The sequence below is a fragment of the Rana temporaria genome, chromosome 10 (genome assembly GCF_905171775.1).
Source record: "Rana temporaria chromosome 10, aRanTem1.1, whole genome shotgun sequence".
Taxonomy (NCBI): Eukaryota; Metazoa; Chordata; class Amphibia; order Anura; family Ranidae; genus Rana; species Rana temporaria.
The window spans coordinates 33315674-33338387 of NC_053498.1; the positions used below are offsets into that span (position 1 = coordinate 33315674).

At 46.4% G+C, this 22714-nt stretch overlaps 1 protein-coding gene across 2 annotated transcripts in view; it reads right to left on the reverse strand.

The window, feature by feature from the left end:
• Nucleotides 1–22714, reverse strand: part of LOC120916505 (interferon regulatory factor 3-like) — a 51851-nt gene that overhangs the window by 20846 nt on the left and 8291 nt on the right. For both annotated transcript variants that reach the window (XM_040327508.1, XM_040327509.1), the window contains exons 3-6: nucleotides 20921–21098; nucleotides 18202–18296; nucleotides 11970–12024; nucleotides 1690–1830 (exon numbers count right to left, since the gene is read on the reverse strand). In XM_040327508.1, the coding sequence (XP_040183442.1) occupies nucleotides 1690–1830; nucleotides 11970–12024; nucleotides 18202–18296; nucleotides 20921–21098 (469 nt within the window). The remainder of the gene's footprint in view (nucleotides 1–1689; nucleotides 1831–11969; nucleotides 12025–18201; nucleotides 18297–20920; nucleotides 21099–22714) is intronic.

The window sequence follows — 22714 nt, forward strand, 5'->3', positions numbered from 1 at the left end:
GGGATACCCCCACGGACGGCGCATGCGCAGTTAAAAAAAAATGTTGTTTACGTCGGGTCACGACGTATTTACATAAAACTCGCCACCATCACAGAGATTTACGCTGCCAAAGATACACTACGCCGCCGTAACTTACGGCGCGAATTCTTTGAGCATTCGAAAAAAAGTTACGGCGGCGTAGTTTATCTTAGATACGCTGCGCCCGGCTCAGAGGTACGTGGATCTGGCCCGATGTCTGTAAGCATAAGCTATTTGTTCAATTGCCTGTGTTCCGTCAGATTTGGCGACCCGTCAGAATTGGTAACGGAAATGACGTTCCGTCGCCGCCATCTTGCTACATGCCGCACTCCTCCACAGTAATGATACACCGAGAAGGAGGCAAGCGGACATCTTGTTACACCCACCATATTTTTGCATTGCACAGTTATTTTAAATAGGAAACGGAGCATATATTGTGAAATACACTATTTTGAAATCCGACAGACTGTTTACATGTTGAACTTTAAAATCAGCGGTGTTCTGTCACATTAGCAAACTTGTGAGGTCAGCAGGTTAGCCACTGTTCTTAAAATGTACCATCTAAACAGTCCGTCGGACTGATATGTGGTGGCTGGTGCTCAATTACCCCATCCCCATCTAGGTCGCGGCTTTGGTGGCTTTCCCCCTGCATCGCCTACTGAGTCCTGGCAGTTGCTTCTCCTCCCGGTCAAACGGGTCATAGGACTTTCGGTCAATCGAATTATAGGACTCCTGGCCAATCGGGTCTTAGGACTTTTGCCCAAAATAACTGTGAAATGCAAAACTCCAGTGGGTGTAACAAGATGTCCACTTGCCCCCTTTTCAGTATATCATTACTGTGGAGGAGTGTTAGGTGTAGCAAGATGGCGGCGACCGAACGTCGCTTCCGTTACCAATTCTGTTGGGTCATCAAATCTGACAGAACACCTGCTTTTCAAGACAAAACAGGATGTGAGGGGATTTAAACTTTTTAGACAGTTATAGCCAGAAGAGTTGTCCCCATCGGCAGACTTCCCCTTACCTCCTGTTCCACTGACAACTTTAATTAAGTGTTCTTGCATAGAGTTATAGGACTCGCGGTCAATCGAGTTTTAGGACTCCCGGGCAATCGGCCCTCAGGACCCACTTCCTGATTGGCCAGGAGGAGAAGCAGGAAGACATTAGCAAATATTAATTTGTTAATGTACCACAAGTGTATGGGGTTGGGGTGCAGTACTCTGTGCCCCAAGCCCACCCTTTTTAAAGCCAATTAAAGCCTCAGGCTCTAAACATGTGCTTAAAAAAAACCCTATTGAAATCCATGCATTTGGCGCCCTGTATGGAGATTAGGGGCCGGGCGCATGGATTAGGGGGGCAGCGCCCCTGCGCCCCTTATGGGTGGCCGCTACTGCATATGATTGTATCCACATGGGTGCTGCATGTGTATCCACTTCTATAGGCTGCTTTCACACAGCAGGCAGCGGTTCAGATCAGAGGATGGGTTTGATTGCCTGTCTGAATGAGCCCTTTAAAATTAACAGGAAAAATATATAAATTTGCACATAACTTCAGCTGCCTGTACCTCTGGATGTTACTGATCATATCCTCAGTCTGAATCCCCGGCCCATAGTAGAGTCCACAATCTCCTATGCCAGCTTAGTGAATTGGTTTATTTGGTGCTGTATTTCTTACCGGTATTATCTGGGTATGGTGCATATGGAGAAATATCAGGGCCGACTGGGCTAGCTGCAGCTACAAACACATCCGGGGAGGAGATGTTACTGCACCACTCCTGAGCCGATGTTGGCAGATTTTCAGGATCAAGATACAAGTCTGGAAGGGAGCAAGAAAAACATTGGTGTGAGAAGGAATAATGTTTTCATGTCTACGCTGCACTAGAGACGCCAACAGGCCTGTCGCTACAGGACAGGCAAAACAAACAATTGCTTGGGGCCCCGAGCTGGCCTGGGGCCCCCAACTTCCCCTTCCCAGGATGTAGCGTGGCCGATCTCCTCTTCCTTCCACCTGGAGTCCTGTCAGTCCGGCCAGGTACCGTGCGTGGTACAGGAGATTCATTTTCCTGTTCCCGGCCGGACTGACAGGAAGTGCACACTGAGTGCTTACTTCCTTTCAGTCCGGCCGGGAAGACAGGAAACTGAATCTCCTGTACCGCACGGTACCCGGCCCGGGCACTATCTGATAGGGGACTGGGGAAGAGGCAGGGGGAAGAGGAGCTCGGCCACGCTACAGCGGCAGCCTACAGGGAAGAAGGGGAGGCAAGAATAGAAAAAAAAATTGTGTAGCGTTAACGTAGGCTTTGCATGCGGGGGGGGGGGGGGGTGATTGGGGGCCCCCATTTTGCTTGGGGCCCCCAAATTCCATCAAATGGCCCTGGACGCCAATCAAAAGCCTGTCATTCTTCCGTGTAGTAAAAAAGCACTACAAACAATCCAAAACAATTCTGTACATCTTATTGAATGAGAGACACAGCTACTATTCAAAAAGGATTACTACATAGCAAATATAATGTTATGGTGATACGATTAATTCCTCAGTGTCATTGCTATGTTGTAAATAGTTTGTCATTTCACCAATTGTAACCTGCTTGATTATTTTTTCATATTACCTCCACCCAGGGGCCCTTTAAAATGGAACTAAACCCCTCAGGCTTTCACACTGGAGTGAAAAGAGAAGCACTTTCAAGGCCCTATTTTTAGCGTTATAGCGCCTGCAAAGCTCCTCAGTGTGAAAGTACACCGCTCCTAAAGCGCTGCTGCCCATTGAAATCAATGGGCAGCGCCGCTTTGTTGGACAGAAAACGCACCAAAAACGATGGCGCTTTACCGCCGACGCGCTACCAGTGTGAAAGTGCCCTAATGGTTTAAAAAAAAAAAAACAGTTGCATTCCTGGAATATCGGAATGCTAACTGTCACATTTGCTTGTGCTCCCAATCAAACAGTCATTCCATCAAATAGCTGGTGTCATAACTGAACACATGTGCAGCACCAGGTCAGTTGCAGATCAATAAAAGCCGATCGGTTGATATGCCGGAGGAGCGGGAGGGGACATCCCCCCCTCCCGCCGCCTCTCGCCGCTCTGACCGGGCCTCCCGTCCCACCGGGAGACCCAATCCCCGATCCGGCGACTCCATAGTCCAGGCGCGCTCTGAAACAAAGCCGTAAGCGGCTTTGATTCAGTGTCCGCATTGAAAACACGGAAGTGGCGTCATGACGTCACTTCCGGGTTTCTCGGCTGCCAATGGCGCCGGATTTAAAAAAGTACACAGTATTCAGAATTGCCGTTTTCGGCGATCTGAATACTTTGCAGTGCAAAGGAGGGCTCGGGGGTCTTTAAGACCCCCGATCCCTCCATAAAGAGTACCTGTCACCACCTATTACTGTCACAAGGGATGTTTACATTTCTTGTGATAGCAATAAAAGTGATCAAAAGGTAAAAAAAAAAACACAATTTAATATTATAAAAAAAAAAAAAAATAAGAAAACAATTTTTTTTTTTTTAAAGTGCCCCTCTCCCCGCGAGCTTGCGCAACAAAGAAAACACATACGGAAGTCGCGCCCGCATATGAAAACGGTGTTCAAATCACACATGTGAGGTATCGCCGCGATCGTCAGAGCGAGAGCAATCATTTTAGCACTAGCCCTACTCTGTAACTCTAACCTGGTAACCGTAAAAAAAAGTTTAAAGCGTCGCCTATGGAGATTTTTAGGTACCGTAGTTTGTCGCAATTCCAGGAGTGCGTGCAATTATTAAGCGTGACATGCTTGGTATCTATTTACTCGGCCTAACATCATCTTTCACATTATGCAAAAAAATTGGGCTAATTTTACTTTTTCATTTTTTTAAAATTCATGAAAGTAAATTTTTCCCAAAAAGTTGTGTTTAAAACACCGCCGCACAAATACCGTGTGACATAAACTATTTCAAAAATCGCCATTTTATTCTCAAAATTCTCTGCTAAAAAAATATATATAATGTTTGGGGGTTCTAAGTAATTTTCTAGCCAAAAATATGGATTTTAACTTGTAAACACCAAATGTCAGAAATAGGCTTAGGCATGAAAGAGTTAAGGATGTGTGACAAGGGGTGTGTCCTATACCTACATATGTTTGCTAGTAGGTGTCCCTCATTCCCATCTCAAAATGTTTGGGAGGTATGCATTCCTATAGGCATGTATGGTACTGAGCTTGCCAAAACAGGCCTTATAGGGTTGATTTTCTAAAACTAGAGTGCAAAATATGGAGCAGCTGTGCATGGTCCGCTTCTAACTTCATTTTGTTCAATTAAGCTTTCACAAAATAACTAGAAGCAGATTGGTTTCTTTGCAGAGCTGCACCAGATTTTGCAAGCTCTAGTTGTAGTAAATCAACCCCAATGGCCCAGATTCTCAAAGGACTTACGACAGCGCAAGCGCCATGTACGCCGTCGTAAGTTCTAATCTGACCCGTCGTATATATGCGACTGATTCTTAGAATCAGTTACGCATAGATATCCATTAGATCCGACAGGCGTAAGTCTCTTACGCCGTCGGATCTAAACTGCAATTTTTTTTTTGCCCGCTAGGTGGCGCTTCCGTCGAATTCCGCGTTGAGTATGCAAATTAGCTAGATACGCAAATTCCCGAACGTACGCGCGGCCGACGCAGTAAAGTTACAACGTTTACGTTAGGCTTTTCCCGGCCTAATGTTGCCCCTGCTATATGGTGGCATCAGTGCGGCGCAACAATGTTAAGTATGGCCGTCGTTCCCGCGTCGAAATTTTTAAAAGTTACGTCGTTTGCGTAAGTCGTCCGTGAATGGGGCGTCATTTACGTTCACGTCGAAACCAATGACGTCCTTGCGACGTTATTTGGAGCAATGCACACTGGGATATTTTACGGACGGCGCATGCGCAGTTCGTTCGGCGCAGGGACGCGCTTGATTTAAATAATACACGCCCCCAACCCGCCGAATTTGAATTCCACCGGGTGATTTACGCTACGCCGCCGCAACTTACGGAGCAAGTGCTTTGAGAATACAGCACTTGCCCTTGTAAGTTGCGGAGGCATAACGTAAATCAGATACGTTACGCCTGCACAATTTTGCGCGGCTGTACGTGAATCTGCCCCTATGTGTATTTTTAAATAGTCCTCAATCTGCCTTTCTACTAGTGAACCCCTGTACCAGCACTCAAACTGGAGGAGGAAAGGCCAGCATCTTTCTTTTCTACATTGCACAGCGTTGTGATGCCACATATACACACGATCATTTTTCGGGTTGTAAAAAACAAAGTTTTTCAGGCTCTAGAAAAAACGTTTTTTTCAACTTGATCATTAAAACGGCCTTGCCCACACATGACCGTGGAAAAAAATGCTCTAGCAAAGCGCGGTGACGTACAACACGTAAAACGGCACTATAAAGGGAAAGTTCCATTCGGATGGCGCCACCCTTGGGGCTGATTTTGTGTTAGTAAAAGGCGATTTGCGCTTTTCAGTCTGTTACAGCGTGATGAATGTGCTTACTCCATTACGAATGGTAGTTTTACGAGCGCTCACGTCTCATAACTTGCTTCTGAGCATGCGCAGATTTTTCACGTCGTTAAAGCCCACACACGACCATTTTTTACGACCCAAAAAACGACAACGTTAAAAACGTTGTTAAAAAATAGAACATGGTCGAATTTTTATTTGGACGTTTTTCAGAACACGAAAAATGCTCTGGAGCCCACACACGATCGTTTTTAATGACATTAAAAAAAACGTCATTTCCTGACTGACTCCATGGCAGCCTACGTGTGGGTTAATCCCGCCTCCTCTCCAATGTGATAGGACCCCATACCCATAAAAGTTAACTCACCAGTAGCACCAGTGTTCCTTTTTTTTCCTCCTCCATGGATCAAGATCATTTTCTTCAAGGAATGGAAAAGGGCACACTTTAAGCGGTGCAGCTCGGATCCCAGCCATGGGCGGGTGGAGAGCTTCCCAGCACACTTGGTTGTTGCTGTAGCGTGTGCTGAAGACGTCTAGGATCCGGCTGGCAAGGTCCCTTTCTACATATTTTTCCATGGCAGTCGTTTATTTGTGCCTCTATGTTGTTTGTCTTGTGTGTATGGCGTCTGGAGCGCTTCTGCGTTCCAGCACGCCTGTGACTTCCTGATTCCCCATCGCTAGTGCCCCGCGCATGCGCTGTATCCACCCTCAGAGCGAGGCTTGGTCGCGCATGCGCAGTCCGTTGGTTCCCGTGGCGGCCGCGCAGGCGCCGTGGGATCGCGAGTAATGAGCAGAGAATTTCTTCTTAAGGGGACAGCACACTTATTTCTTATATTTCTTGTTCGGCACCATAGGTTCCTTGTTGGTTCCGAATTGTCATCCACTATACGCAGGTCCAGAAAAATTATGGACCAGTCACCGTCTACAGGCGGCCAGCCCTCACGCACAAGGTATGTGCGGGAAAGGGATCAGGGCTAGGGGTTGCTAGTCACAATCCATGGGTGTTGACAAGTTTTTCCCTAAATGTCTTTCTAGCCCTTCCAATCCAGAGCCGAAAGTCGCAGACCTTGCCAGACCGCAACACTCTTCATCTTACTCCAAGTCGAGGTCCAAGCGTAGATCTCCATCTACTTCTTCCCCCTGCAGGAGAAGCTCACATTCCTCCTCACGACACCGCTCCCACCGCCATGATAGCCGCTCTGATCGTAAAGCCTGTTGGGGATGTGACACTCGTGTTCCAGAGGGCAAGTCACTATGCGACCGATGCTATGCCCATGCGGTTAGGGAAAAGGAGACTGAAGGTCATCGCATCGAGTCTCTGGTGGAACGTGTGGTTCAACGGACTCTAAGCGAGAATATGCCCCACACGCAGATTCAGACCAATACTGACGGGTCTGTTTCTCCAAACATTGAGATCCTCGAGGATCCAGGTCCTTCCCGGCCTCAAGCCTCTACTCCGGCTTTTCCTGAGGGTGACTTAGAGAGTGAAGAAGAAGGCTTAGAATTTGACTTCGCGCAGGTGACGCCACTCGTCAAAGCGATTAAAGAGGCTCTCTTGTGGGAGGAACAACCCGCTTCTCCGGCCAAGCAGAAAATTTTTTTTAAGCGCTTGGGGAAAGAACGCCCTAGGTTTCCGTTTCTGACTGAACTGAAGGGTATCTTTGAAGAGGAATGGAGCAAGGTGGACAAAAAATCTTCCATGGCTAACAAAGCCTCAAGACTTTATCCCTTCAAACAGGAAGAGGTCAAACATCTGGAGAATGTTCCTCTAGTAGATGCGGCAGTAACGAGACTAGCTAAGCACGTCACACTACCTCTTGCTGACTCCGTCTCTTTCAAAGATGGCCTGGACAGGAGAATGGACCAGGACCTTAGAAGAATTTATGGCCTAGCAGGCACAGCGTGCAAACCGGCTCTAGCCTTAGCGGCATTATCAAAGGCCATGGAAGCCTGGACGGAAAACGTTGATTCTTTCCTCAAAGGCGTCTCTGAAGACCTAGCCAAGAACTCAGCCACTGCAGAGCTAAAACTGGCGGTCGCATTCCTGGGTGAAGCCTCTGTTGACTTAATCCGCCTATTAGCTAGGATTATGCTTTCTTCTGTGACCGCAAAACAGGCCCTCTGGCTACGCCCCTGGGTTGCTGACCCATCATCAAAGCAGAACTGGTGCAAAATTCCCTTCGAAGGGTCAACCCTGTTTGGCAACAAGCTAGACGATGCCATCTCCAAAGCCACGGGTGGCAAGTCTGGTTTCCTTCCTCAGGACAAGCGCCAGACAGGAAGAAAAATACCTAAATTTCGGCGATACAGCCCGGACCGCGCTAGGGAAGCTCGCGCTTACAGACCTGGCGGAAACTACAGAAGGAATTGGAGCAGAGGTAGAGGCTCCTACCGCAAACCTACTTCAACTACTCAGGCGTCAACTGGACGCGACAAGGGGAAATCTTTTTGAGACAACGCCCGCCCAAGCGGATCGTGTGGGAGCTCGTCTACTCCTTTATCGGCACGTCTGGGCGGCCTCAATCAAGGACTTTTGGGTCATCAAGACCGTGACCTCAGGACACGCATGGTCCTTTTCCAGTCCTCCCTGTCCAAAGTTCATCTCCACCCTTCTTCCAGGGTCACTGGAGCAGAGACAGGTCCTTCTAGACTACATTCACCTCCTGAAGATTCAAGGGGCGGTGGTACACGTCCCAAAAGACGAACAGTTTCTTGGGGTGTACTCCCCTCTCTTCTTAGTGCAGAAGAAGAACGGTACCTGGCGCCCAGTCATAGACTTGACATATTTGAACAAATTCATAACACACAAAAAGTTCAAAATGGAAACTCTATCAACCATCCAGCAAGCAATACAGCCGGGCGACTGGATGATTTCCGTGGACCTAAAGGATGCCTATTTCCACGTCCCAGTAGCAGCAGAGCTGCACAAGTACCTCAGGTTCTATGTCAACCAGGAACACCTTCAGTTCGTGTGCCTACCCTTCGGCCTAACAACATCCCCACGGGTCTTCACCAAAGTTCTTTTGGCACTGGTAGCTCTCATCAGGCTGAAGAAGATTCGTTTGTATCATTATCTGGACGACCTCCTGGTCCTGTCCCAAGACAAAACTCTTCTCTTGGCACAGAGGGATCAGGTCATCTCGACCTTGTCTGAATTCGGGTGGCTCCTGAACCTGGCAAAAAGCCATCTAGAGCCAACTCAGTGTCTAACCTATCTAGGGGCTCAATTCGACACGGTAAGGAAGACCATCTCTCTACCAGTAGAGAAGATTACGGTAATTCAGGAGAGGATTTCCCGGGCCTTGAGTACTCGCCATCTAAGAGCTCATCAATGCTTGAAGATCATTGGGACAATGGTATCCACAACACCAATGGTGAAATGGGCGTTATGGAGGCTACGTCCCTTCCAATCCGGCTTTCTCAGGCAGTGGAAGTCAGGGAGCATGAGTCAACGGATCCACATTTCAACGTCAATGAGGGGCAGCCTCTTCTGGTGGCTTCAACCGAAGAATCTGCTGAATTGTCACTCTATCGCTCCAGTATCTTGGGTCACAGTGACGACAGATGCCAGTGGCTCCGCTTGGGGGGCCCTGTGCGGCACAAGCATGGCGCAAGGCAGGTGGGATGCTCGCCTCCACAATCCAGGCTCGAACATCCTGGAGCTTCGAGCGGCCTGGTGTGCCCTGCAGTCCTTTTCACAACTCCTGAAGGGAGAGTCAGTAATACTAAGGATGGACAACACCACAGCAGTATCATATGTCAAAAGACAAGGCGGGACTCGGAGCTCTTCCCTTCTTCAGGAAGTCGAGCCCATTATGAAATGGGCCCAAGTGAACCTGGTCAACCTGACGGCTGTTTTCATTCCAGGCATTCAGAACTCCCAAGCGGACTTCCTGTCACGAACTCAGGTGGACGTCAACGAATGGTCTCTCCACGATCAGTCCTTCCGTTGGATCTTGTCCCTGGGAGTCAATCCCCAAGTGGATCTCTTTGCTTCCCCGAACAATGCCAAATTGAAGAAATTCTACACGAGGGGTTATTACAGCCAGGCAATCGGGACGGATGCCCTAACGGATCGGTGGTGGTTTCAGAGGGCGTACAATTATATGTGAAGGTCTACAGCGCTACTAGTGATTAAATAATTATACCACCTGACCAATAAATAAATGAAAAAGCTGCAATTATATCGGTGAACTAAACCAAGCAAAGATATATGTGTAAATAATAATGCGCTAAATCAACTGATTAAGTGAAGTGTCAACACATCAAAATTACTGGAGGAGAAAGACAATAATATACAAAGAATATAAAAGGAAAAAAGAGTTCCAAAATTCATTAATAAATCGTCCCTTGATGCTACAATCCCAGAGCAACTCAGCTACACCTTCCCAGACCACACATACACAGTGTGTGAGATTTCAACAACTTGATAATGTGATAATCAAACTCGTCAGGTCAGAGTGTGCTTTCCACCAGGTATTCACGTGCTCAAATATGCAGAGAAAAGGGAGAAAGAAAAGACCAATAGTGTGATACCGTAGATGAAATACTGGCGTCTCACAATACAGTTCAATACAATTCAGAGGGCGTACGCTTTTCCCCCGATCCCAATAATTCTGAAATTCCTGAAGAGACTTCTAGCGGAATAAGTAGAAATTACAATGGTGGCTCCATACTGGCCGAACAGGCCATGGTTCCCTCTTCTGGTCCAGCTGAGTCTTCAGGACCCAATTCTAATACCATTCAGACCAGACCTTCTCTCCCAGGGGACACTCCTCCATCCCTGTCCGGCTCAAATGAAACTAGCGGTCTGGTTCTTGAAAGAGAAAGGCTAGAATCCCTTGGCTGCGCCTCTCGGGTGATCTCTACCCTTATGAGCTCAAGGAAAGTAAGCACAAATAAAGTGTACGGTAGAATATGGTCTAAATTTGTGGAATTTTCTTTAACCGCGGGCAGTTCTTTCAAGAACCCAGAAATCCAAAACATCCTAAGCTTTCTTCAATCAGGGCTAGACCTTCCCCTGTCTGTAAGCTCACTAAGAGTTCAAGTCTCGGCACTATCAGCCTTCTCTGGAATCCCTTGGGCAGCTCATCCGCTAATCAAACAGTTTTTTCGTGGAGCTTCAAGACTGAGACCTCTGAGGAAGCCAAGATTCCCCAAATGGGATCTCCCGTTAGTACTCGACTTCTTGAATGGACTTAGTATGTCGGGGCCCTCCCCGTCCTCGTTGAAGAACTTTTCAGCCAAAGTCGCCTTTCTGGTCGCCATCACCTCGGCCAAGAGAGTGTCCGAGATCGGTTTTCTGGGTCACAAAGAGCCGTTTCTCACCTTTTTTCCAGACAGAGTGGTTCTGATACCTATGCTGCGCTCCAAACCGAAGGTCTCGTCGGTTTTCCATGAGAATCGGGAAGTAGTTCTCCCTACCTTTAAAACCCCAGATTCTGACGAGACTCACCCTCTGGACATGGGCAAGATACTCACTGAATATCTTCAAGTTACATCTACATTCAGACGTTCTGATCACCTGTTTGTCCTGCATTCAGGCAAGAACAAAGGGAAAAAGGCATCTTCAAGGACAATCGCAACCTGGATCGTCTAGACTATACAACAGGCTTATTGTGCAAAGGGCTTGGCTCCTCCGCAGGCGGTAACAGCTCACTCCACCAGAGGGATGGCAGCTTCCTGGGCAGCAGCCCGTCATGTGGCGCCAGACGTCATTTGCAGAGCGGCCTCCTGGTCTTCTATAAACACCTTTATGTCCCATTATTGTGTTGAACCTGCAGCACTGTCCTCTGTGAATTTTGGTTTATCAGTCTTGTCGGCTGACGGGACAAATTAAAATATATTTTTGTTCAGCATACCCACCCGTGTGGTTTGGCTAGTTATTTCCCACACGTAGGCTGCCATGGAGTCAGTCAGGAAAAAGGAAAATGTATTATCATACTTACCGTAATTTTCCTTTCCTGATGGACTCCATGGCAGACGGAGTTCCCACCCTGAAATCATGGAGTCGGGATAATTACAGAACACTGGTGCTACTGGTGAGTTAACTTTTATGGGTATGGGGTCCTATCACATTGGAGAGGAGGCGGGATTAACCCACACGTAGGCTGCCATGGAGTCCATCAGGAAAGGAAAATTACGGTAAGTATGATAATAAATTTTCCTTTTTTTTACAACCCGAAAAATGATTGTGTGTACACGCCATTAGTTTTAAAAAAATGGAGCTTGCTGATTGGAGGGGAGATCCCAGGGATGACCTTCACTATCCAAACACAAGTTGGAATATACTGGATTGCTTTGACTGCAGAGAAATGCATGCAGTAAATGTTTAGGACTTTGTGTGGTGTTTGGCAGGAGTGTCTGGATTAGAAAAAGAGCAACATATTTATTTGGCAGGAAAAACTGTTCACACGTGTATTTCAAACGTATTTACCCTACGATTCTACTATAAGTAATATAGACAATAACAAATTAGAAAGTTACCATCTTCGCTGACAGAAATCTGCATCTGGTCTATGTTCTGAGAAAGATTTCTGTCCTGTAAAAACACAATAAGATTACCATCAGGGTTAAAGGATTTGATGGGCGGCAAGGTCTCACTGCCTGCTTTAACCCATTGATCAGCACACTGTTGTGGGCAGGTTAACCCCTTTCACACCTAACAAATCTTAAGGCCTAAGCACAATTTTGCAATTTTGACATGTATTATTAAAACCGTACATTTTATCACAATCCATACCTTTATTTTTTTCAGGACAAATTGGGTTTTGGTAGTAAAGTTTTTTTTATTAAAGGAAAATTGGCCTAAAATAGTAAGAAAAGGTGTTTTTTTTTTCTTTTAAGTTAGCTGTATATTTCTTGTTACCATCATAACCCAACCCCAACCAAAGAACAACCCAAAATAAATTCTCCTGACGATTGCAGCAATACCACATATGTGTATGTCAGTTGTTGTTTGTATTCATAGTACAGCCAGAAAATAGTACACATTTTGCTCTTTTTTTTTCTGCCCTTCCTAAAACACACTGACACTAAGGCCCCTTTCACATTGGAGCGGGAGCCGCGGTGGTAGGGTTGCCACCTCATCCCTTTAAAACCGAACACATATTAATTACACAGGTTCTGTGGCTAATTAAGGTGGTAATTAGACTCATTTGGTGCCTTACCTGCATTAAATTAGCCTCAGAACCTGTGTAATTCATATGTGTTCTGTTTTAAAGGGATGAGGTGGCAACCCTACGTGGTGGTGGTATAGCGCCGCTAAAAATAGCGGCGCTATACCGCCGGGATTGCCGCGGGAATCGGCCACTAGCGGTGCGGTATTAACCCCCGCTAGCGGCCGATTAAGGGTTAATATTAATTATTATTATTATTGCCACGGTTTCCCATTGTTTTAAATGGGAAGAAGCGGTATACACGCCGCTCCTCTCACCGCTCCAAAGATGCTGCTGACAGGAGATTTTTTTTCTCTCCCGCCAGCGCATCGCCTCAGTGGGAAAGCCCTCAGGCTTTCACATTGAGTAGGCAGTGAAGGAGTTTTTCAGGCGGTATAGCAGCGCTATTTTAAGCGCTGTACCGCCTGAAAAACTCCTCAGTGTGAAAGGGGTCTAAGGATACTTTCACACTGGGGAGGTTTTCCGGCAGTACAAATAGCCTCTGAAAAAAGGCTGAAAAGCGCCTCCCATTCATTGCAGTGTGTCTTTTCGCACTGGGGTGGTGCGCTTTGCGGGACATTACGAAAAATCCTGCAAGCAGCATCTTTGGGGCGGGTTGCAAGCGCTGTGTTTAGTGCTCCCAAAACTCCCTGCCCATTGCAATGAATGGGAAGCTCTTCTAAAGTGGTGCAAAACAGAACATTTTATTTGGTAAAAAACACCCCGCTAGCAGCGGAAATGCGCTGCAGAAGCACCGCTAAAACAGTGCAAAGCGCCGCTAAAACGAGCGAAGCATTCGCGCTAACGGCCGACGCTGTCAGGGTGAAAGTACGCAAGACAGGCACCGATGTCTACATCGCATGTACTGTAGACTTCGGGCGCAGGCGCACTGAGAGTGCCGCTTCTAGCTTGCGATCATGGCGTTAGTGGCGGCGCATTCGCGGGAGTGATGTAATCGCTGCTCCGGGCCAGTCACAGCGCCGGAGCAGCGATACCCGGAAGTCACTCTGGGTATCAAGGTGGCGACAGAGGAGGTGTGGCGGACTTCAATCTTAGGTATGCTAGCTCATTATGCCTTTGTCTTGCAAGGTTTTTTTTTTTAGAGAGGGATTACTTCCTCTTTAAACAAATGCTTTTTCTATCTAAGGCAATAAAGTAGCATATAAACCCTGCTCCGCTCTCGTGCTGGCTGCATTGTAAACTGAGTGACAAATCTTAAATAGTTAAGGCACCGCCCCCTTGTGACCGACTGATGCATGCTCATAAAATGTGGTCACTCTATTCTCAATTGACTAACATAGACTGCCTGCATGCAGCTCCACTTTGTTTCAGATGCATAAATAAATGGCTCTTGGATGCTGCGCTGGCCTCTGCACCCATGTGGATAATTGTTATCACAGAAACACACAACTGCAATATACTATGTTTTATATTTGCCTGGAATCCAACATTATCATTTTGCTACAATGTAAAGTAGTGAGTGTACAGCTTGTATAACAGTGTAAATTTGCTGTACGCTCAAAATAACCCAACACACAGCCATTAATGTCTAAACTGCTGGCAACAAAAGTGAGTACACCCCTAAGTGAAAATGTCCAAATTGGGCCCAATTAGCTACGTTCCCTCCCCGTTGTCACGTGACTTGTGACTTGTATTATAAGGTCTCAGGTGTGAATGGGGAGCAGGTGTGTTAAATTTTGTGTTATCGCTCTCACTCTCTCATACTGGTCATTGGAAGTTCAACATGGCACCTCATAGCAAAGAACTCTGAGGATCTGAAAATAAGAATTGTTGCTCTACATAAAGATGGCCTAGGCCAGTGATGGCGAACCTGTGGCACGCGTGCCACAGCTGGCACGCCAAGCCCTCTCTGTGGGCACTCAGCAGGCTCCCAGGATAGGAGAGGGAATCCCCCAGCAATGCAGTTATTTTCACTCGTGCGGGCGCGGAGTAGCCGGCTCCCTTTCTATCATTAATGCGATCGGGCAGTGGGACGGCAGATGTTTGTAAAGCCCTCCCTGCATACACTAAAGCAGCCCAATGGAAATAACACAGAGGGAGTGTCTGCTGTAAGCAGCGCGCAATGCCTCTGAATAGCCAGGAAGAGAAGAATGATCCTCCCTTCCTGGACTTGGGCAGCCAATAGGAGAGCGGCTTCCTGTGCAGGCCGGGCCTCCAGCACTGAAGCATGGCAATATGGAGGACTTTGGCTGAACACATGCACAGGTAGGACAGTGCTATGGGTGAGGGAGGGAGAGGTGAGGGCTCGCAGAGGACACTGCTGTGTATGTGGGGGGGATGTGAAGGGGGCAGAGGACAATGCTTTGTTGGGAAGGGCCCTGTATTCTGAGAACCCCATGCCTGATCCATCCCATCCCTGTATTCTGAGAATCCCATCCCTGATCCATCCCATCCCTGTATTCTGAGAATCCCATGCCTGATCCATCCCATCCCTGTATTCTGAGAATCCCATGCCTGATCCATCCCATCCCTGTATTCTGAGCATCCTATCTCTGATCCATCCCATCCCTGTATTCTTAGAATCCCATACCTGATCCATCCCATCCCTGTATTCTGAGCATCCTATCTCTGATCCATCCCATCCCTGTATTCTGAGAATCCCATCCCTGATCCATCCCATCCCTGATCCATCCCATCCCTGTATTCTGAGAATCCCATCCCTGTATTCTGAGAATCCCATCCCTGTATTATGAGAATCCCATGCCTGATCCATCCCATCCCTGTATTCTGAGAATCCCATCTCTGATCCATCCCATCCCTGTATTCTGAGAATCCCATCCCTGTATTCTGAGAATCCCATCCCTGTATTCTGAGAATCCCATCTCTGATCCATCCCATCCCTGTATTCTGAGAATCCCATCTCTGATCCATCCCATCCCTGTATTCTGAGCATCCTATCCCTGATCCATCCCATCCCTGTATTCTGAGCATCCCATCTCTGATCCATCCCACCCCTGTATTTTGAGCACAATGCACTCCTTTGAAAAAGCACAAAGGTTTTTTATCTGGACACAATGGTAAGGTTGTTGGTCCCTTAGGGCTCATTCAAAGGGATGATCAGTCCTATCCTCCTGTACAGAGCCGCTGGTAGATTTATTCCATGTTGGCACTTTGAAAAAATTAAATTGGTTTTGTGTCGCGGTTTGGGCACTCGGGCTCAAAAAGGTTCGCCATCACTGGCCTAGGCTATAAGAAGATTACCAAGACCCCAAACTGAGCTGCAGCACAGAGGCCAAGACCATACAGCGGTTTAATAGAACAGGTTCCACTCAGAACAGGCCTCGCCATGGTTGACCAAAGGAGTTGAGTGCACATGCTCAGCGTCATATGGAGAGGTTGTCTTTGGGAAATAGACGTATGAGTGCTGCCAGTATTGCTGCAGAGGTTGGAAAGGGGGGGTGTCAGCCTGTCAGTGCTCAGACCTAGGGTTGCCACCTCATCCCTTTAAAACAGAACACATATGAATTCCACAGGTTCTGAGGCTAATTTAATTTAGATAAGGCTCCACTTGAGTTCAATTACCACCTTAATCAGCCACAGAACCTGTGTAATTCATATGTGTTCTGTTTTAAAGGGATGAGGTGGCAACCCTACTCAGACCATATGCCGCACACTGCATCAAATTGATCTGCGTGGCTGTCATCCCAGAAGGAAGCCTCTTCTAAAGATGATGCACAAGAAAGCCTGCAAACAGTTTGCTGAAGACAAGCAGACTAAGGACATGGATTACTGGAATGTCCTGTGGTCTGATGAGACCAAGATAAACTTATTTGGTTCAGATGGTGTCAAGCGGCAATCAGGTATGGAGTACAAAAAAAAGTGTGTCTTGGCTACAGCCAAGCATGGTAGTGGGAGTGTCATGGTCTGGGGCTGCATGAGTGCTGCTGGCACTGGGCAGTTCATTGAGGGAACCATGATCGCCAACATGTACTGTGACATACTGAAGCAGAGCATGATCCCCTCCCTTTGGAGACTGGGCCGCAGGGCAGTATTCCAACATGATAGACCCCAAACACACCTCCAAGACGACCATTGCCTTACTAAAGAAGCTGAGGGTAAAGGTGATGGACTGGCCAAGCATGTCTCCAGACCTAAACCCTATTGAGCATCTGTGGGGCATCCTCAAACAGAAGGTGGAGGTCCACAAGGTCTCCAACATCCACAAGCTAAGTGATGTATTCATGGAGGAGTGGAAGAGGACTCCAGTGGCAACCTGTGAAGCTCTGGTGAGTGGTGGCCACACAAAATATTGACACTTTGGGCCCAATTTGGACATTTTCACTTAGGGGTGTACTCACTTTTGTCGCCAGTGGTTTAGACATTAAAGTGGATGTAAAGCCGCTCTCATCCTTTCTAAACTACTGCCATAGTGCTGATCTATAAGGATATAGATGCCTCCTGCATGTATCCTTACCTGTCAAATGTCTCCCCTCTGTCTGTTATGAGACCTGAAAAACTGCAGATTCTGTGGGTTGATCTGTTGTCTGGGGCTCTGTGGGTGGAGTTGTGATGTCAGTAGACTCCCCGCCCTCCTCTACACTCCCCTTGTCAACATGCATTTTTTCCTGTGTATTCCTTACACTAAATTCCGCTATGATCACTAACATCCAGTCAAAATCCAGAAAAGTAACCACATGACTTCAGAAAAGGAGTGGGGGATGGGAATTAAAAAATAACGCCTGTCTCCAGGCTAGTGCATGAGATATGTAAATAACCTGTCACTCACAGCAAGGGGGCGGAACGGACTAAGGTTTTTCTCTGTAAGTCCGTTTTATTTCACTGAACATTTAAAGAGGATTGCTCAGAGCTGGATTAACTCTGTGTGGCAGGACAGGAGACAGATGATAGGAAATCTTATACTGTACATTGTGGCATCAAAAAAAAAAAAAAAAAAAAATCGGGTTTACATCCACTTTAATGGTTCTGTGTTGAGTTATTTTGAGGGGACAGAAAATTGACACTGTTATACAAGTTGTACACTCACTACTTTATGTTGTAGCAAAGTGTAATTTCTTCATGAAAAGATAGAATAAAATATATATAAAATATATACAAAAATGTCAGGGGTGTACCAGGGGCAGACAGACAACTCATGGGGCCCCCGGGCAATAGAAGATTATGGGGCCCCTGGGCTTACAGATGACCACCACGCCAGGAGGCAGTGCAGAGGCGGGGCAGCTAAAATCTCTGGATTTTCACATCAAAAGCATGTCGGTTTCGGACATATCAGGGACAGATGTAAAAAAAACTGATTTTTACATACTGTCCCTGGTTTTACTGAGCCTGGCAACCCCGATGGGGCCCCCTAGTGGCATGGGGCCCTCGGGCAGTGCCCGAGTGACTCAATGGTCAGTCCGCCCGTGGGGTGTACTCACTTTTGTGAGATACTGTATACACATGTACTATACAGACCATCCCCATGTTTTTATGCAGGAACTTTCTGCTAGGGTGAGCTAATAATGTTCATACATCAGTACCATGTGCAAGGACCCTTATGGGTAAGAAGAAAAAAGGTAAATTGCCAGTGTATATCTACTAACCACAGTGAACTGGATTCTTGGGCTACTGAATGGAGGTGGTTGAGAAGATGGACTGATACTGTCATCGCAATACAAATCTTCAGGGGTGATATTACCTGTGATGGGACATTGGTATCGTTATTGTATCTGTCTCATGCTAAACATATATTAAATACAGCTAATAAAAGCATACTGTGTATTTACAACTTATTTTATTAGGATTTACATAATTTACAAAAAACTTTTAGCCTTGGTTCACATTATGAATCGCATATGAATCACACAGGAACTACATTGCATCCCTTTATAATTCCCATGCGATTCAGTGCGATACGATTTGAATACATATAATCATCAAGTGATTATACATAGCGGGAGCTGATCCGCGTGTACCACAAACTCGATGTCCGCCGGCACCTGCTGATCATTCATTACAGAGGCCGAACGGCAGTCTGCCTATGTAAACAAGGCAGATTGCTGTTCTGTCAGCGGCGCCGCCCCCCTAATCCATGCGCCCAGACCCTAATTTACATGCAATGGGTTGGATTCCAGTTTCTTCCCCCCGAAGCACATGATTAGAGCCTGAGGCTCTAATTGGCTTCAAAAATGGGGGGGGGGGTGACGGACAGATTGTCGCCCCCCCCCCTAAAAAATACCACCAGCTGCCACTGTCTGTCAGTAGGGAAGGCATAAATCCTCTGTTCCTGCAAAGAGGGTCACGGATCTATGCCTTCCCCTAGTAAACGCACCTGCCACACTGTATACACAATCACTAGCTAGGCACACATTTAACCCTATGATTGTCCCTGATGTTAGCCCCTTCCCAGCCAGTGTCAGTACAGTGACAGTGCATATTTTTAGCGCCGATCACTGTATAAATGTCACTGGTCCCCAAAAGGTATCAAAAGTGTCAGTTAGTGTCCGACTGTCCACCGCAATATCGCAGTCCCAGTATAAGTAGCTGATCGCCGCCATTGCTAGTAAAGAATTTTTAAATAAATAAAAATATCCCATAGTTTGTAGATGCGCAAAGCAATCAATATACGCTTATTGGTATCTTCTTTACCAATAATATGTAACAGAATACATTGACCTAAATTGATGAAGAAATATGATTTCTTGACATTTTTTTATTTTTTTATGTTTTATAGCAGAAAGTAAAGTGTTTTTGATTTTTTTAACCACTTCAGCCCCGGACCATTTGGGTGGTCAAAGATCAGGCCACTTTTTGCAATTTGGCGCTGCGTCGCTTTAACTGACAATTGCGCAACGTGGCTCCCAAAAAAAATGAACGTTCTTTTTTCCCTCAAATAGAGATTTCTTTTGGTGGTATTTGATCACCTCTGCGGTTTTTATTTTTTGCGCTATAAACAAAAATAGAGCGACAATTTTGAAAAAAAAATATATATTTTTTACTTTTTGCTATAATAAATATCCCCCAAAAAATATATAATTTTTTTTTCCCCTCAGTTTAGGCCGATACGTATTATTCTACATATTTTTGGTAAAAAAAAATCGCAATAAGTGTTTATTGATTGATTTGCGCAAAAGTTATAGCGTTTACGAAATGGGGGTAGTTTTATGGCATTTTTATTATTATTTTTATTTTATTTTTTACTAGTAATGGCGGCAATCAGTGATTTTTTTTTACACATTTTTGGGACCATTGTCATTTTCACAGTGATCAGTGCTATAAAAATGCACTGGTTACTGTGAAAATGACACTGACAGTGAAGGGGTTATACACTAGGTGGTGCTGTAGGAGTTAAGTGTTCCCTGCATAGTGTTTCTTACTGCAGGGGGGATGGGCTGTGTGTCACATGACACTGATCTCGGCTCCGAGTACACGGAGCCGGGATCAGTGTCATTCTCACTAGGCAGAGCAAGGAGATGCTTGTTTACACAAGCATCTCCCCGCTCTATACCTCCGTGAGACGATCGCGGGGATCCCCGTGGCGATCCAGTCCGTGGGACCCGCGGTCCGACTCATGGGGAAGGTGGCAGGGTCGCGAGCACGCCGGCGGTGGCGCGCTTGCGACCACACGGCAGGCATTTAAAGGGCCACGTACAAGTACGTGATTATGCCTGTCCGTGCCATTCTGCCGAGGTATATATACAGTGGGCGGTTAATTGTCTGTCTTTTTCTGTCTGTAGTGCAGGTGATGAAATACCACCAAAAGAAAGCTCCATTTGTGAAAAAAAAGGACATAAATTGTATTTTGGGTACAGCGTCACACGACCTTGCAATTATCAGTTAAAGGAACACAGTTCCGTATAGCAAAAAATGTCCTGGTCCTGAAGGGGGATTGTTTGCTCAAACTTGTCTTGCATACACACGATCACACAAATGTTGTCGGAAATTCCGTACGTCAAGAACGCGGTCTCGTACAACACGACGAACCGAGAAAAATGGAGTTCAATGATTCCGAGCATGCGTCGGATTTTTGTGCGTCGGAATTGGCTACAGACGATTGGAATTTCCGACAAGAACTTTTGTTGTCGGAAAAAATGAGAACCAGCTCTCAAACATGTGTTGTCGGAAATTCCAACAGCAAATGTCCGATGGAGCCTACACACGGTTGGATTTTCCGACAACAAGCTCCCATCGAACATTTGTTGTCAGAAATTCCGACCGTGTGTACGCGGCATTAGAGTGGGTCTCCAGTAAAAAAATATTGTTTTTACCTATAGTTAAAGTAAGGAACAAGACAGATAGTGGAAACGTTCCAGTTATACTTACCAGGTGTCCCTCTGTTGAACTCATAGATTTTATGTGGGTTATTAGACTCTGAACTGTTATCCTTGACCACGCGGATCTCACTCTTTCTATTAAGAGCAGAGCGAAAATTCCTTTTCCATACCGCTGGGTTTGCTGTATCTGTGTTGGGGTTATAGCTACCACTGGCAATAGCCCAGGCCTGAGGAACAAGGAAACAATTTACTGCTTACATTTTTTTTTTGCAAAAGTGCAAATATGATAAATGTTATGAAACACTTAGTGCCGGTTCACACAGGGGCATCACGACTTACAGCGCGACTTTGCAAGGCAACTTGGAGGCGACTTTGGCTGTGGCCAATCACAGAATAATCAGCTCTGTGGGAGGGAGGGGTTTGCCTGGGTAAACTGTTTTCTTTTCCTGTAAAGTTGCTTCAGTTAAGACAGTGATCCGACTTGGAGGCAACTTCCATTGAAATCTATGGGTACAAGTTGCCTAGAAGTCGCCTTCAAGTAGTACAGGAACCTTTTCTGAAGTTGGAGTGACTTCAGTAGTGTACATTAAGACAGCTCTCGTTCACTTCAATTGAATTTCTTATGTCCAGCGACTTGGGGCAACTAGAGGTCTGACAAGTCGGATCCAATGCTGTATCCTGGCCTAGGCCAACAAGGCCCAGGCCTAGGGCAGCACTTTGCAGGGGGGCAGCATGGAAAGAGTACCTGCCGGCTTGCGCTATACTGTTAGTGTAACAGAAGCTACTTCTAATTTTGACTTTCCTATCATCCTGGACCACAAACCTTCCTCACTGTGCTATATATTTTCTGCTGCACTATTAGCATGGTTATATCTTCTTAGTACTCTTCATAAAATAATCAGAAATTTGTGCGTAAAGTAGAACTATACACTTCTTTCTTTCATTTTGGATAGACTAAGGGAGGGTTATAGCCCCTGTCAGTTTATTTTTTACCATCCGTGTCCCATTGCAGAGATTTCCCTTCACTTCCTGCCCCATAGCCAAACAGGAAGTGAAAGGAAATCCCACTTGAATATTTCAGGGCGGGTCCTAAACAGAAAGGGTGTGGCCTTGACAGGAAGGGGTGGTCCTATTTAAATTAGGGGGTGCACGAGTTTAGTCAGGACTAGGGCAGCATAAAACCTGAATACACCCATGGTCGGATCCCTAGTTGTTGTAGTGTGAACCGGCACTTTTGTATCCACCACTGTTGCATTGGATTTCATTATGCATGTATAAATGTCTCGTGGTGGCATCTAGTGGAAATTCTGTGTAACTGCAACTTGCATGCGCCGTTCGTGAAAACTGTCAATCACGTCGGGTCACAAGTTATTAACATAAAACACGCCCCCCTGTTCCAAATTTGAATTAGGCGGGCTTACGCCAGCCTTTTTACGATACGCCACCGCAACTTACGGAGCAAGTGCTTTGAGAATACAGCACTTGCCCGTCTAAGTTGCGGAGGCGTAATGTAAATCGTATATTTTACGCCCGCGCAAAGATACGCAGAACTACGAGAATCTGGCCCGATGCCTGCTTTTTGGACTGAGCAGAGGAACTACAGATTCCAGAGTCAATGGAGTCCTGGGGGAAGGAATAGGAGGAGGTTTTTTTCCAGGCTATGGGAGATTCAAGGAGGACATTAAGGGAGAGAGAGTGTGTGTCTGGTTGCTCGTGAGATGCTTACCACTGCACCCAGATAGAGAGAGGCACCGCAAATGACCCTCCCTGGTACCAGAGATCATCACTCTAGCTGACTAAGCCTGCTGCCCATTTTATGGAAAGAATGCTGAAACATTGTCTT